Raw genomic sequence first — 16,344 nt, forward strand, 5'->3', positions numbered from 1 at the left:
ATATTGCGTTACTGGAACGTTTGAATCTCCATGGACACAATACTCCCAATGGCCACAAGAGGTCACTGTTCTCATGTTCACTCCTGTGGGCCACTGTTAAAAATAGACATGGACAACTTGTTCCATGGTTCCAACCTAATGACAACCCGAAGAAAGAAAACATTGATGTTCCAGAAAAGTAAAGAGTCGATGTTGATTTTATATTGCTTTATTGTTTGATGCCTTCTAGGTTGACACATGGTCAGGGACGACCATGTTTAAAGAGGGGAGGTATGTAAGAGGATGAGCCTACAGTTGTGTGCCCCCCTGAAGTCATCAATGGTTTTATTACAAATGTGTAATATGTGCCTTTTACAATTGAGGTACTGTACTGTGTGAATCTCCATGGCTGCAGTACTGCCAATGGTCAAAAAAGGTCACTGTTCTCCTGTTCACTCCTGTATAGTACTGAGTGAGGGTTTAGGTCTTTTTAACAACAGACAGCAGGGAAAGGGACAGTTATTCCAGGGTTAACTACAGAGCCGGCCCATAGTAAGGTGGAGTAAGTGGATATATGGGAAAAAGTAGTTTCCTGATTAGGGTTCTTGTGTAGTAGAATCAAGAGAGAGAAGACATGTAAAGAAGGTGGAAGAGCAGTTCATGCTTGGAATGCAGATGAACTCTCCAAAGGTGAACTGAACAAAAGGGGGACGCCTACCCGACAAGCTTGTGAAAAAGTGCGGCTACAAAGTCAGGCCAGCAGAAAAAGAGGAACTTAGTGAAAATTGGATGCCCTGCTGAAGGATAGTGGCATGCAGACAACTCCTCTAACAGCAGTCCTTGGAAAGTAGCATAGCAGTGCTGAGGTTATTATAGTCAGAGTGAAATACGTAGACCTGTGTCCACCAGACTCCCCTCATTCCGTGGCAGCCTCTGTAGAAGACAATAATATCATGTCTGTAACCCTCCTGGGAGAGCCGGTCTATGTTAGAGTAGAAACTGGACTATAAATTACTTGCGATATCTCGTACTTGAGTTCACTTGAATACAAAGAAATTGAAGTTTTTAAAATCTGGTTTGGACTCTTTAATGTGAATGCAAGAGGAAGTGGTACTGCACTATGTGCAGCAGAGGACAAGATGGAGGTCTCCGACCTAGAGATAACAGCAAAAATGGGTTGTGCCCACCACAGTCACACAAAACAATTTTCTGTAGCATGTCAGGGCTCCGAAAATGCAGCACTTGCCCATAACGTCTGCCTCGGTCACGTTTACAAAAGTACAGAGATAGACTCCCTAATTCTTTCTCAGTCAAGAAAGACATATGACCACCATAGCCAATTACTAGCTATAATATGTCAGTATGACATGTTGTTCACAGCTGTGTCCAATGATTATTTGCATCCATCATATACAAAAAGTAAAGAGACCATATGGGAACCACGGAAGTGTCCCAACTGGTAAAGTGAGGTGTAATTATTTTACTATTTGAAAGCATTCTGATAGTTTTTTGTTATCTTTAGACAACGAGGTAGTCCAATACTCTGATCAATATCATATCGGAGGGGATCCGGCACCCTAACTCATCAGTTGCTGTCAACTTCGGCAGCAGGTGGATGGTAAATAATGTACAGAGCAGAACACATCCTAATGCCAAGCATTGCAGCTAATTAAAGGTGACCTGTGGGGGTGCGAGATGTTGGACCTCCACCAATCTGATATTGATGACCTATTTATGAGATATGTCATCAATATATATGTAGTGGATGACTCCTTAAAGGGATTCTCTGGTGAAAACAAGTTATCACCTATCCTCATGATAGATGCTAACTTACTGATTGGTGGAGATCCAATCACTGGAACCAGTGCCATTCAGCAGAACTGGGAATTTTTGTCTCCCACAGGGCATATTTATTATCATTAGAAAGGAGTGGCCCAACTGCTGCTCCATAACCTCTAGCATTAGTCAAGGATGCACACTGCTACTCCCTCCTAAAGGATAGAAATTTCTTGTTCAGGTATCAGCAGTCAAACCCCAGTAATCCGTAAATTGTCATCTATCCTGTATATAGGTAATAACTTGTTTTCACAAGAGAACTCTTTCATGCCTCTTTCACACGTCCTTGTCTCCGGTACGTTTTTGGTCCTTTTCCTCACATACCGGAGACACGGGCACACGTAGACCCTTTAAAATCAATGGGTCTGCGCTCACGTGGATGTTCCGCCATGGACTGTATGTACGTGTGGAGCATACATGTGCCTGTGTGCTCCACATGTCAACATGTCCATTTTTTTCCGGCATCACGGGTGCCACACGGAACACAAACGGACCACACGGAGGTGTTCCGTGTGACTCGCGCCGGAGAAAACACGTGTATGAGAAAAAAAAAACAACTTTACTCACCTTCTCCAGCCCTCCTGTCTCTGCCGTTGCTGTCACTTGCTTCCGACCGCCGCTCATTATGCTCATTGCATATTCACTTTACTGCGGCCGGAAGCAGCAGCAGCGGGGAGTCGGCAGGACCGGAGACCGTAGATCAGCACCACGGACAGCAACGCCAGGGACAGGTGAGTAGAAAGTTCCCGTTCTCCATGTGTTATCACGGAGAACACTCGTGTGCCATAAACACGGCTCACGGAGAGCATTACGCACCTTTCACACGTCCGTGAAAAACGTGCGTGATTTTCACGAATGTGTGAAAGAGGCCTCAATAATGTTTGTTTGCTTTTAGAATTACAGTGTATCAGATATAGATAAAAAAAATGTCTGAGTACAAGTAAAATAAGGGAAGATTGTTTTTCATTATTAAAATTATCACCTCTTCTAAAAGCTGTGCCTCTTCCTGGTAATCCTGCAATAACAAAACGGGATTATGGAAGATTTTCTAATGCATCTACACCAACTCATGAATAGCAAATGTCCAAATACAGTCCTGGGCAAAATTGTTGGCACCCTTGAAATTGTTCCAGAAAAGGAAGCATTTCTCCCAGAAAATTATTGCAATTATACATTTTGTTTTACACATGTTTATTTACTTTGTGTGTCCGGGAACCACACAAAAAAGAAATACAAAAAAGGCAAATTGGATAAAATTTCACACAAGACTTCAAAAACAGGCTGGACAATTTTGTTGGCACCCTCAACTTGATATTTGGTTGCATACGCTTTGGAATAAATAACTTCAATCTGTCGCTTCTTATAACCATCAACAAGCTTCTTACTCCTCTCACCTGGAGTTTTGGACTTTTTTTTGTAAACTGCTCCAGGTCTCTCATATGTGAAGGCGTCTTCTCCCACCAGTAATTTTAAGATCTCTTCACAGGTGTTCAATGGGATTAAGATCTGGACTCATTGCTGCCACTTCAGAACTCTCCAGCGCTTTGTTTCCATCCAATTCTGGATTCTTCTTGAAGTATGTTTGGGGTCATTGTTCTGTAGGAAGACTCATGACTTATGACGCAAACCCAGCTCTCTGACACAGGGAACTTCATTGTACCATAAAAGTTTCAATCTTGAGATTTCATGATGCCTTCACACAGTCAAGGTACCCAATGCCAGATGCAGCATTACAACATCAAAACATCTTTGAGTTTCCACCATATTTGACTGTAGGTCCTGTGTTCTTTTCTTTGTAGGCCTCATTTAGTTTTCAGTAAACAGTAGAATGATGTGCTTTACCAAAAAGCTCTATCTTGGTCTCATCTGTCTTTAAAGCTTGCTTTACACGTTGCAATTAGTTGTACAATCACATTTGCGATGTGACACACCCAGGTTGCATATGGGATCTTATGAGATCGCACGTAGGTCACCTCCAAGCGGCAACTGAAGACAGCCGCGCGATCAGCTGAGCTGTCACTGAGGTTACCCGCGACCACCGCTGGATCCAGCGGTGGCCGCGAGTAACCTCAGTGACAGCTCAGCTGATCACGCTACTCACCTCAGTTGTCGCGTGGAGGTGACAGGAGCGGCGGTGTCTTCTGCTGCTCCGGTCACCTTCATGCAGCAGAGCTGGAAGCGACGCTGGACCATCCTGGATTACGCCGGACATGGAGGGCTTTTCTGGGCTTATTAAATTGGTGAACGAGGGAATTTGTTAGTGTTTTTTATTTCAAATAAAGGATTTTTCGGCTGTGTGTGTTTATTTTCTGTAACTTACAGATTAATCATGGAAGGTATCTCGGGGAGACGCCTGACATGATTAATCTAGGATTTAGTGGCAGCTATGGGCTGCCAATAACTCTTTATTACCCCGATTGCCATCGCACCAGGGCAAATTGGGAAGAGCCGGGTACAGTCCCAGAACTGTCGCATATAATGTATGCGGCAATTCTGGGCGGCTGCTGACTGATATTGTTAGGCTGGGGGGCTCCCCATAACGTGGAGCTCCCCATCCGGAGAATACCAGCCTTCAGCCGTATGGCTTTACCTGGCTGGTTTTAAAATTGGGGGGGACCGCACGCCGTTTTTTTAAATTATTTAATTATTTATTTCACTGCACAGTATAGACACTCCCACCAGCTGCTGTCATTGGGTGCAGTAAGACACCTGTCACTCAGCGTGGGGGCGTGTCTGACTGCAACCAATCATAGGCGGCGGTGGGCGGGGAAAGCAGGGAATACGAGATTGAATAATGAGCGGCCGGCTTTTTCAAAAGAGGAGAAGCCGCCAGAGCAGTGTGAATGCCGTACAGTGCCGCGCCGGTGATCGGGGATGGGTGAGTATGAGAGAGGGGGGTAGACTGACTGAGATGGACAGAGAGAGAGGGACAGAGATAGTGACCGACCGACAAAAGCAGCATGCTGCGATTTTTTTTCTCAGTCCGATCTGGACTAAGGAAAAAAAAAAATCGCAAATGCGAGCCAAATCATTCACTAACATGTGTCCGATTCCAATGCGAGATTTTCTCGCATTGCTCTACTGCGAGAAACTCGCAAGGGAGAAGCCGGCCTGAAAGTTGTATTTGCAAAATCGTATGAGGGATGTCACACGTTTCAATTGACTATGTACGTGCAACAAAACGTTCAATTCTAGACAAAGATACGATGTGTTTGCGATCACTGTTTTTGCGTTCAATCTTGATCGCACGTAGGTGCCACACGCAAATACGTCACGAACGATGCCGGATGTGCGTCACTTACAACTTGACCCCAACGACGGATTGTAAGATATATTGCAACGTGTAAAGCAGGCTTAAGATGCTTTCCCAGAACGATTTTGGGTTACTCACGTACATTTTGGCAAATTGCTATCTAGCTTTTTATGTCTCTGTGTCAGCAGTGAGGTCCTCCTGGGTCTGCTGCCATAGCATTTCATTTCATTCAAATGTCGACGGATAGTTTGCACTGACACTGATGCACCCTGAGCCTACAGGACAGCTTGAATTTCTTTGGAAATTGATTTGGGCTGAATATTCAACATCCAAACTATCCTGCGTTACAATCTTTCATCAATTTTTCTCTGTCGTCTACGTCAGATGAACTTGTAACCTTGAGATTGTTGATGTTTTACAACAATTTTGGTTCTCAAGTCTTCAGACAGTTCTCTTCTCCTCTTCCTGTTCTCCATGCTTAGTGTGGGACACAAAGACACATAATGCAAATATTGAGTCAACTTCTCCCTTTTTATCTGGCTTCAGGTGTGATATTCATATTGCGCACACCTGTTGTTCTCCCATAATTTTGGAAAGGTGCCAACAATTTTCTTCTGCCCATTTTGGGGGTTTTGTGTGAAATTATGTCCAATTGACCTTTTTTTCTCTGTTTTTTTTTGTGTTCTTACAATACACACAAAGTTAATATACATGTATAACAAAACAATAACAATAATTTACAACATAACAATAATTTTCTGAAAGAAGTACTCTATTTTCTGGAACAATTTCAAGGGTGCCAACATGTTCGGCCATGACTATATAATGATTTGTCCAATAGAAAGCCATTCTCTAAACATGTGCAAGGCATATTAATGGACATACCTGATACAAGGATTCCAAAATCTGAATAAGAAATAAATGACAAAAATATTAGTCCACAGAAATCTATATATATTATTACCTTATTCTGTCTGTCTGTCTGTCTTGCTCCAAAATTGTGTCCTTACAGTGACAACTTTCGGATTGGCCGCCGGGCTTGGCCTGGCCCCGCCCACCCCCACGGATTGGCCGCTCGCCTCGGCCTGGCCCCGCCCCCCACATGGATTGGCCGCTCGCCCCGACACTCCGCACGCATCGACCGCTCGGCCACGCCCCTTCCCCCCGAATTCAAACGAAGCCCCGACTCCCCCAGCCCAGACATAACCTTGCGATGCTGGGACGTGACCGAGCCGGTGTACGCTGGTAACCATGATAAACATCGGGTAACTATATCATGGTTACCAGCGTACACCGGTGCGGTCAATAATGAAGTGTCATGCAGCGGTGAAAGAGTTAAAGACACTGCAAGACACTTCATTATAGGCAGGGGGCACCCCCAGAAGAGAGAAGACAGAAGAAAGAAGACCCCCGATCATACTCACCAGACGCCGACCGGGAGCAGGTGAGCGCATCAAGGTCCTGCAGCGGCGGAACACACACACACACACATAAGAACAGACACACACACACATCAGATCACACTCACTCACTCTCACACACACATCAGATCGCATCCACACACTCACAACATCCGGCGAAATCGCTTACTTCTCGGCGGCGATACTGTGCCCTGTGCAGTGACCTTCCAGGACCTGCCGGAAGATCACATGGCCGGAAGCATGTGGTATCTCCGGATGTTGGGAGCGCGAATGTGCGATATTGTCAGTGTGTGTGTGCGTGTATGCGATCGGGTGTATGCGATCGGGTGTGTGCGTGTATGCGATCGGGTGTGTGTGTGTATGCGATCGGGTGTGTGCGTGTATGCGATCGGGTGTGTGCGTGTATACTGTCTGATGTGTGACTGTGGAGCACGATGGGGAGTGTGCAGCATGGGGGATGGAGCACGATGGGGGGTGCGCAGCATGGGGGATGGAGCACGAAGGGGGTGCGCAGCATGGGGGATGGAGCACGATGGGGAGTGCGCAGCATGGGGGATGGAGCACGATGGGGGGTGCGCAGCATGGGGGATGGAGCACGATGGGGAGTGCGCAGCATGGGAGATGGAGCACGATGGGGAGTGCGCAGCATGGGGGATGGAGCACGATGGGGGGTGCGCAGACTGGGGGATGGAGCACGATGGGGGGTGCGCATCATGGGGGATGGAGCGCGATGGGGAGTGCGCAGCATGGGGGATGGAGCACGATGGGGAGTGCGCAGCATGGGGGATGGAGCATGATGGGGGGTGCGCAGCATGGGGGATGGAGCACGATGGGGGGTGCGCAGCATGAAGGATGGAGCACGATGGGTGCGCAGCATGGGGGATGGAGCACGATCAGGGGTGTGCAGCATGGGGGATGGAGCACGATGGGGGGTGCGTAGCATGGGAGCATGGGGGATGGAGCACGATGGGGGGTGCACACCTCCCCCCAAAACACACACACCGCCACACATGCACCGCACAACACACCACACACACACACACTGGGAACCACAAACACCGCCCTACACAGACACCCACACACACAGACAACGCTGCACACACACAACACCCAACACACAAACACCGCAGCACACACAAATATACGCACATACCGCACAATACACACATTGCACAAAACATACCTCCCCCAAAACACACACACGCACCCCACACCCACACAGACAACACTGGAGACACACAGCGCTCCACAAACAACGCAACACACAGCGCAACACACATACAACACCGCTCTCACCCCCCGCCACACCCACACAACACCCAGAACATGTACAGCACCCTACACAAACACTTGGCAACTACACACAACATCTATATATATAATTTTTCAATAAAAAAAAGATTAAACCTATATATATATATATATATATATATATATATATAACAAAAATCATACATTAGCTACACAATACGTAAATTCTAGAATACCCGATGCGTAGAATCGGGCCACCTTCTAGTATGATATAATTTACTAAACCATAAGAAACCAAATGTCTGGGGTTAAACTAAGGCACAGGAGACAATAGATCAATGGCGGAATTTCTGATTTATAAAATATTTGAAGTCATTATATACGGTAGTTTATTGGGTCTTTTATATTGAAAATCCCAATGTATTACAGTTTAGAACAATTAGTCTAAATGGTGATACTTTTTCTTACTTTATGCTCTACATTGATGGCAGTGTCCAGCTCCCTGGTGGCAGAATCACACGTGGACAGGAAAGAGAAAAATTGTGGCTCCTGATAATAGAATGTAAAACTTTAGCACAATTCAATTGTAATGTAAGTTTTTATGCTGAGACTGATTTCTGTCTATGGTTCCTCCGCCCTGTAGGCTTGTATATAAGTTAATGGGTGCAAAAAATATGGATCAAACATGGGTTACCATCCATATTTACTCTGTTTTTTTTAGTGATTCATTGAAATTATTACCAAAGAAGACTGTTTTTGCCCCTTTAGTATTTATTACATTGTTGCTGTAAAAACCTGATGCTATACTTTTTTCATACAGATGTAAAAACTGACATACAGATGAAAATTCAGAAGAAAAAACAAGTTTTTTTTATGGAGGAACGGACAGAGATCTATGTGACACATGCCTTTTGGATAGTTAGGGCTCTTGCAGATGACCGTATTTTTGGTCCAAGTGCTATCCGTCTAAAAATTGGATTGCACTTGGACCATGTTATTCGATGAAGCAATGCACATGTCCAATTTGAATCGGTTGGCACTCGCCCATTGAAACCTATGGGTCCATGAAAATAATCAGACTGCAATCGGAAGACATTAAATTGTGGTCTGATTTTCACAGACTAAAGCGGGCTTTACACGCTACGACATCGCTAATGCGGAGTCGTTGGGGTCACGGAATTCGTGACGCACATCCGGCCGCATTAGCGATGCCGTTGCGTGTGACATCGATTAGCGATTTTGCATCGTTGCAAAACAGTGAAAAATCGCTAATCGGCGACACGGGGGTCCATTCCCAATTATCGTTACTTCAGCAGTAACGAGGTTGTTCCTCGTTCCTGCGGCATCACACATCGCTGCGTGTGACGCCGCAGGAGCGAGGAACGTCTCCCTACCTGCCTCCCGGCCGCTATGCGGAAGGAAGGAGGTGGGCGGGATGTTACGTCCCGCTCATCTCCGCCCCTCCGCTGCGATTGGGCGGCGGTTCAGTGACGTCGCTGTGACGCCGCACGGACCGCCCCCTTAGAAAGGAGGCGGTTCGCCGGTCACAGCGACGTCGCCGGACAGGTAAGTATGTGTGACGGCTCTGGGCGATGTTGTGCGGCACGGGCAGCGATATGCCCGTGTCGCGCAACAGATGGGGGCGGGTACGCACACTAGCGATATCGGGACCGATATCGCAGTGTGTAAAGTAGCCTTTAGGGTATGTGCGCACGTTGCTTTTTACCTGCTTTTTACCTGCTTTTTTGCTGCTTTTTCTTCTGCGCTGTTTAATGCCAAAATGGATGTGTTCTTCTATTCAAGCAAAGTCTATGGGAATTTGGGTTTCTTGTTCACACTATGTTGTTCAAAATGCTGCCTTTTTGTGGCAGAACTTTGGTCAAAAACTCAGCTTTGCAGTGCAAAACCCAAGTGGCAAAAACAATTGACATGTTGCTTCTTTGAAAAGCTGAGTTTTTGACCAAAGTTCTGCCACAAAAAGGCAGCATTTTGAACAACATAGTGTGAACAAGAAACCCAAATTCCCATAGACTTTGCTTGAATAGAAGAACACATCCATTTTGGCATTAAACAGCGCAGAAGAAAAAGCAGCAAAAAAGCAGGTAAAAAGCAGGTAAAAAGCAATGTGCGCACATACCCTAGGCGGGCTTTGCACACTACGACATCGCAGGTGCGATGTCGGTGAGGTCAAATCGAAAGTGACGCACATCCGGCGTCGCAGGCGATATCGTAGTGTGCAAATCCTTTTTGATACGATTAAAGAGCGCAAAAGCGTCGTTATCGTATCATCGGTGTAGGGTCCGATATTTCCATAATGCCGGTGCAGCGACAGGTACGATGTAGTTCCTCGATCCTGCGGCAGCACACATCGCTGTGTGTGAAGCCGCAAGAGCGAGGAACATCTTACCTGCGTCCCGGCTGCAATGCGGAAGGAAGGAGATGGGCGGGATGTTTACATCCTGCTCATCTACGCCCCTCTGCTGCTATTGGCCGCCTGCCGTGTGACGTCGCTGTGACGCCGCATGACCCGCCCCCTTAGGAAGGAGGCGGATTGCCGGCCAGAGCGACGTCGCAGGGCAGGTGAGTGCATGTGTAGCTGGCGTAGCGATAATGTTCTCTACGCCAGCAATCACAAGATATCGCTGCTGCGACGGGGGCGGGGACTATCTCGCTCGACATTGCAGCGTGCAAAGTACCCCTTATTTTTTTATTCTCCACCACCAAGAAAAATAGATCCCACTGAGATCATACCCTGATTAGCATAATCGGATTGCTTTTCTAAGATGGTGAAAATATAGTCATGTGAACCTACCTTTAAGGCTATGTGTCCACGGTAGAATGTACCTGCGGACTTTTCTGCCTGAAAATCCGCGACTTTCGCGGCAAATCCGCACCCGCGGATTTGCCGTGGATTTACCGCGGATTTGCCGCGGATTTTGATGCGGATTTTTTTTTCCCATTCTATACCCAAATCCGCACCAAAATCCGCAACAAACAATTGACATGCTGCAGATTTTTCCGCATCAAAATCCGCGGCAAATCCGCAGCGGAAAAATCCGCAGCATGGACACAGCATTTCCAAAATGCCATTGAAATGGCTTGGAAGTGCCGCTGCTGCAGATTTTCGGCAAATTCGCGGTAAATCCGCGGCAAATCCGCGGCAAAATCCGCGGTAAATCCGCAGCGTGGGCACATAGCCTTAAGGGAACTTGTCAGGTCCAATATGCACCCAGAACCACGAGTATCTAGTAGCATAGATAAAGGGATCTTTAGAAAAAGTATTTCTAAAGATCCTTCATTATATGCTAATAAGCAAAGGGACTAGTCCTAAGGGTGTTGCTTCCCTTGGCTAGTCGGCCCCATTAGCATGTTAGTATGTCCCTCTGGGTGTGCTATTATACTAATGAATACGCAGCCTCAGAGGATGATCTCACTCACTTCTCTGCTGTCATTGCGTCTGAAACTGGATTTCGGCTCAGTGCGCATGTCCCCGGAGTTTGCGTCATGCTCACTATGATGCCGGGTGTACGAGTCCTGGCTTCAAACTGAAGTAGTGCGCATGACCAAAAGTCCAGGATCATGCACACTGAGCTGAAATCCAGCGTCAGGCGGCGATGGCAACGGAGAGGGGAGTGAGATCATCCTCTGACGCTGCGCATTCATTAGGATTTTAGTACGCCCACAGGGGTGTACTAACATGCTAATGGAGCCGAATAGCCAGAGAACAAACGCCCAGGGGACTAGTGCCCTCGCTCATTAGCATACGATAAAAGATCTTTAGAAATACTTTTTCTAAAGATCTCTTTATCTATGCTAGTGTATACAAGGACAGTTAGGGAGAAACTAGCAATATGCACCCAGAACTGCTCGTGGTTTTAGGTGCATATTGCACCTGACAGGTTCACTTAAAACAAATGAGCGCCAAAAGAGATTCGGCTTTAGACACCGTTATCACATTGTGGCAATGTTTCCTTTTTTATGCAATCGTGGCAGAACTGCAACATTTTAATTGTGATTTTGGGAAAACTGCTGGGTTTTGTAACCATTTTCAGATATTTTTTTTTCTCTTTATAGCACTTATTATATGAGTTAATTAATCGCCTCACAATCATGTCGAAAAAATTGGGGGGAGGCAATTGTTGCCTGAAATGTTGCACTTTAAGAATTGAGTACATTAAATTCTGCTGTCAGTGACTGATAGCAGCATTTAGAAGCTAAACAGTAGTGATCAGAGTTAGCTCTGGTCACTCCCATTAGAGGCAGATGCCGGCTGTGTAACACAGCCACCTATACCCAATGTAGGTGTAGGGAGCGTGCTCTAGAGCTCAGTCCTCTACACGAATGTAACACATTGGTAAAGTATTACAGAGCTCTCCTGACGTCTGCTTTAGTAAATAATACTATTCTTTGTGAAATAACAATTCTGGAAAATCTTTTCTTAGAACTCTACATTGCGCATTCTCTTTTTTTTCTGTTATTCCCTCTAGAAATGTGTGACTAAATTGACAACTGGGTTATAACCATTATGTCATTATTAGGGATGATTGAATACCCCAAATATTCGGCTTCGCGAATATCCGACGATTAGGTCGCCGCTATGCAAATATTCGATGCGCAATGTAAGTCTATGGGAAACCCGAATAGTTCCAAATAGTTGTTATTCGAGTTTCCCATAGACTTACATTGTGCATCGAATATTTGCAAATAGTCGAATAGCGGCGATTTATTCGGCAAATATTCGCGAAGCCGAATATTTGAGGTATTCGATCATCCCTAGTCATTATGTTTGTCACAGAGGAATGTGACATTTTTCTGTCTATGATTATGGTGATATCAAACATGTCCAGTTTTTTATTATTTTAGTAGTGGGAAAAAAAAATTCAAAGTTTGCAAAAAAAATACATTTTGAGGGTTGTCTCGCCATATTTCAATACCCGTAAGGTTTTCATTTTTCAGTCAATAGGGCTGTGTGATGGCTGATTTTTTGTAGGGTGAGACAATTGATACCATTTTGGGATAGATAAGACTTTTTGATCGTGATCGCTTGTTACATCAATGTAATTTTGGAGTTCATGAATTTTTTTTGTTTACCGTGTATACCAATTGGGTTAATCATTTTTATATTTTGATGAATCGGACTATTCTTAACACGACGATAGTATATGTGTATTATTTATTATCTTTATTTTTAATGGTGAAAATTATGGAGTAATTGGAAGTTTAATGTGTTTTAAAAACTTATTTTTTTACTTTTTACTGTTCTTAATAGTCTGCTTAGGGGACTGCTTAGCTGCGATTGTCTGATCACTTGTGCTGATCGCTTGTGCTATACACACACAAACACACACTTACCACCATTCCATAACCTGTTCTTCTGACCCTGTTCACACTGCAGAGTCTGACATATCACACTATGGTTTCCCTGGTGCTTCTGAGTTGTAGTCAGACTCAGGCGTCGACCAGTTGTGTGCCTATTAGTGATCAGTGAAGCAGGAGTCTGGTCTATGGTTTGCTGCTCACAGGTTACAGGAGACCTATCACCGCCATCTCCACCTTTTAAAGATGGTGGAGCCTGTTCCCCCATGCCAATTATAGATTCATTTGAGATACCAGTCCTTGTGCTGTGGTGAGCCTGTTCTGGTGATCTCCTGTGTGTTATTTGTTGTGTTGTGGAAATATCCTCGATGTTTGTTTATTTCTTCCCTGATTCTTTATTTCCTCCTGAGGACATGTTGTCTTACCGCTGTGTGTGTGCAGTATGAGTTTTGGTTTTTCCCTGTCTGTCTATTGTGTGGGATAAGCCACTCCAGTCCTGGCCCTTCACAGGGGTGGGGGAGGGGGGGTATAGACCAGGGCTATTCAGGAGATAGGGTTAGGAAGGTGGCCCAAACATCGTCACCACTAGACGTATCTTTGGGATCAGGGACAGCTAGGGGAACCAGTCCAAGTTTCAAGTTTCCTCGTCACACCCCATGACAAGTAATGAATCTGGTAACATTTTAAATTGAACCAATCATGTTCTTGGAGGCAATTTTTTTATTGTGCATCCATGCATATATTCTTCCATAAGGAAAAGAAAGTTTCCGAGAAACACAGTAAGTTCTTACCATGTACGATGTTTGTGCAGTAACTTTTTCATTGCCTTTTTCATACACGTTTTCCAAATCTTTAGTGTACTAGCAAGAAAGACAAGAAAGAAAACATGAAAAAATAACCCAACTACTAAGGTGGTTGAAATGTAGAAATGATGGTGTACAATAGAAACTGATCAAATAACAGGAGTTGTCCTCCAATGCATTGCGCATCGATTATGAATGAATAACGTACAGAATTCTATTAGGTTAATTGTAAAATGCACAAAATAAAAATGTAATTTCCGTGTGAATTCTTTTCCAGCATTTGCAGGGTAAGGGTTGGTGCAAATGGTGTCTTATAAAGGTGGAATTGGCCTAAAAAAGCGTCCTTTAAAAAGAACGTGGTGCACAATAATGTCAAGAGGACATCACTAGCCACATGTTCCATCTTATGTCACTTCTTTTAACCACTTCAGAGTTCGGTTACCTTTAGTTTTTTGCAGCTTTTTGATAGGACAATGTAGTTAGGAGCATTTTCCATCAGGAGACGCTTTAAAGGGAATCTGTAGCATAACACGGGGCCTTAGGGTACTCGTCACTGGGCCAGAGGTTCCTTGTGGTAGCTGTGACTGGCCTGACCCGGTTCCGTGACCCCGTCGGCTACATGAAAAACAGACAACAAACAAACGGACAAGTGTCCAATACAGATGGGGATTGAAGGAGGGTGACGGGCCCCTGGGAAGCGTGTCACCGGTTGCAGTGGTGACTGGGGTCTCGGCCTCCTCCGCCGCCAACCCTTCTTGCGACTTGTCCTTTCCCAGAGGCAGTACTGGATGGGGAACGGGGATGCTTCGCAGCACAACCCACGGTATGTGGCCAGGAACTAGCCATCGCTGCACAGTCTCTCTCCGGGGCAGGTGTTCTGTGCATCCGGGATGGTATCGCTCCCCACAGCCGGAGCAGGGTACCCCAGGAGGTTGGTGAGAATGGGGGCGGCAGTCCACGGGAGCGCCGGAGAGCAGGGCGGCTGCAGTTACTCACAGAGTCACCAGGTGCAGGTTCCAGTCACTTTAATTACTGGCTCAGGTGGCATCGCACCCCGGGAGCTGGTCCTCGCCATCAGAGACTCCGGTCGCTTCCCGGTCAGGTCAGAGGCTGGATCCGGTTTGGTAATCTGTGGCCTTTCTCCTCCATGCACAACTCTGTACTCTCCCCCGGTCCTGGCCCGTACAGCCTGGGCCTCTCACGGGTCGGACATCTGTCCCATCTTCCCAGGCTCCCTCCCTGCTACCGTGCCGCGGCCACCCGAACTGGGGTTCTGTACCTCTTCTGTGCTCAGACCCGTGCTCTGGCGACTGCTCCCCTTTTAGTCCACGATTACAAGTGCCGGGTCCCGTCTCTCCAGGTGTAACTGGCCCCAGTTGGTTGTGCTGTCTGTTCGGTGTTACATCCAGACAGCTTTGTTCTGCCTCCCTGAAGGCCTGACAGCCTCCCTTCAGGGAGCTGCACACCGTGCGTCTGCTCTGTCTCGTGTCCAAGCTTGTTCTGCCTGGCTAAAAGTGAAACTGCAATTATCTCTACTCCTAACTGCTCCTGACCCCACTTTTGCAAGGTAGGTATACCAGATACTATAGACAAGCTAATTAGCTTTTTATAGGCAGAGTAGAGGTCCAGTCACACATAAGGAGATCGTGAACGAGAACGCTACTATGTCACAGTTCCCGGATCGTTGCTGAGTCGTTGGTGAAATCGTATGTGAGGTGTCACACACACCGACTTTAGGAACGAGCATGCGACTCGTATAACGATCTTGTACATCGTCGGGACACTGTCACACAACAGCTGTGGTAACGATTCCGATCTCGAATCACTCATCTAGGTCGTTAACGAAATCGTTAGCTAGGTGTCAAACATACAGATCCATCCTGCCCAGCAGGACTCCAATGAGCCAAAAATGGCCCAGGCTGTTCAGCATCAACCAACGATTTCACAGCAGGGGGCGGATTGTTGGTTCGTGTCAAACATGACGAGATCGCTAGTGAAGTCGTTGTTGCGTCACAGAAACTGTGACGTAGCAACGATCTCGTTCACGATCTCGTTATGTATGAAGTGGCCTTAGGGCAATACCAATCTGATAGGACGCCTGTCCACTTGTCCATAGTATCTGGTCCGCGGCCGGATACATGATTTAGTATTAGGTTTCTCTCTTTGCCGTTATTTTACCGCCCCAAAAGTCTCCTCAAAAAACTCCATATGCACATACCCTAAGACTTCTTGACAGGAGGACTAGAAGATCTTATGATCTGACCCCTCTTGCAGTCTCCAGCCTTCTTTTTGCTCCCAGTTCACATATGGGAGCCAGTGGGAGGTGAGTGCACAGCTCCTCTCACTGTGTGCTGGTGCTGTGTGGTGGCTGCTGTTGTGGTGGTGTGGTGTCGGTGGGGCGGCGCGGCCTGGAGCCTTGGGGGCTTTGCCTTGCAGCATGGGTGCTGTGAGGCACCAGGTCGCCCGCCCTGCTGGCGCTTTGTCG

The 16,344-nt window shown here is 46.3% G+C and overlaps 1 protein-coding gene across 10 annotated transcripts in view; it reads right to left on the minus strand.

The window, feature by feature from the left end:
- The window catches only part of CCDC7 (coiled-coil domain containing 7), a 146,466-nt gene that overhangs the window by 92,782 nt on the left and 37,340 nt on the right, over positions 1-16,344 (minus strand). For 9 of the 10 annotated variants that reach the window (XR_012724576.1, XR_012724575.1, XR_012724574.1 and 6 more), the window contains 4 exons: positions 13,848-13,916; positions 8,209-8,289; positions 5,954-5,974; positions 2,798-2,830 (listed from right to left, as the gene is read on the minus strand). Coding sequence is in view for 7 of the 10 variants with exons in the window: in XM_075316778.1 (XP_075172893.1) it covers positions 2,798-2,830; positions 5,954-5,974; positions 8,209-8,289; positions 13,848-13,916 (204 nt within the window). In the remaining 3 variants the exon portion in view is untranslated. The remainder of the gene's footprint in view (positions 1-2,797; positions 2,831-5,953; positions 5,975-8,208; positions 8,290-13,847; positions 13,917-16,344) is intronic. The other variant, XM_075316779.1, reaches the window with a different exon arrangement.

The sequence above is a fragment of the Anomaloglossus baeobatrachus genome, chromosome 6 (genome assembly GCF_048569485.1).
Source record: "Anomaloglossus baeobatrachus isolate aAnoBae1 chromosome 6, aAnoBae1.hap1, whole genome shotgun sequence".
Lineage (NCBI taxonomy): Eukaryota > Metazoa > Chordata > Amphibia > Anura > Aromobatidae > Anomaloglossus > Anomaloglossus baeobatrachus.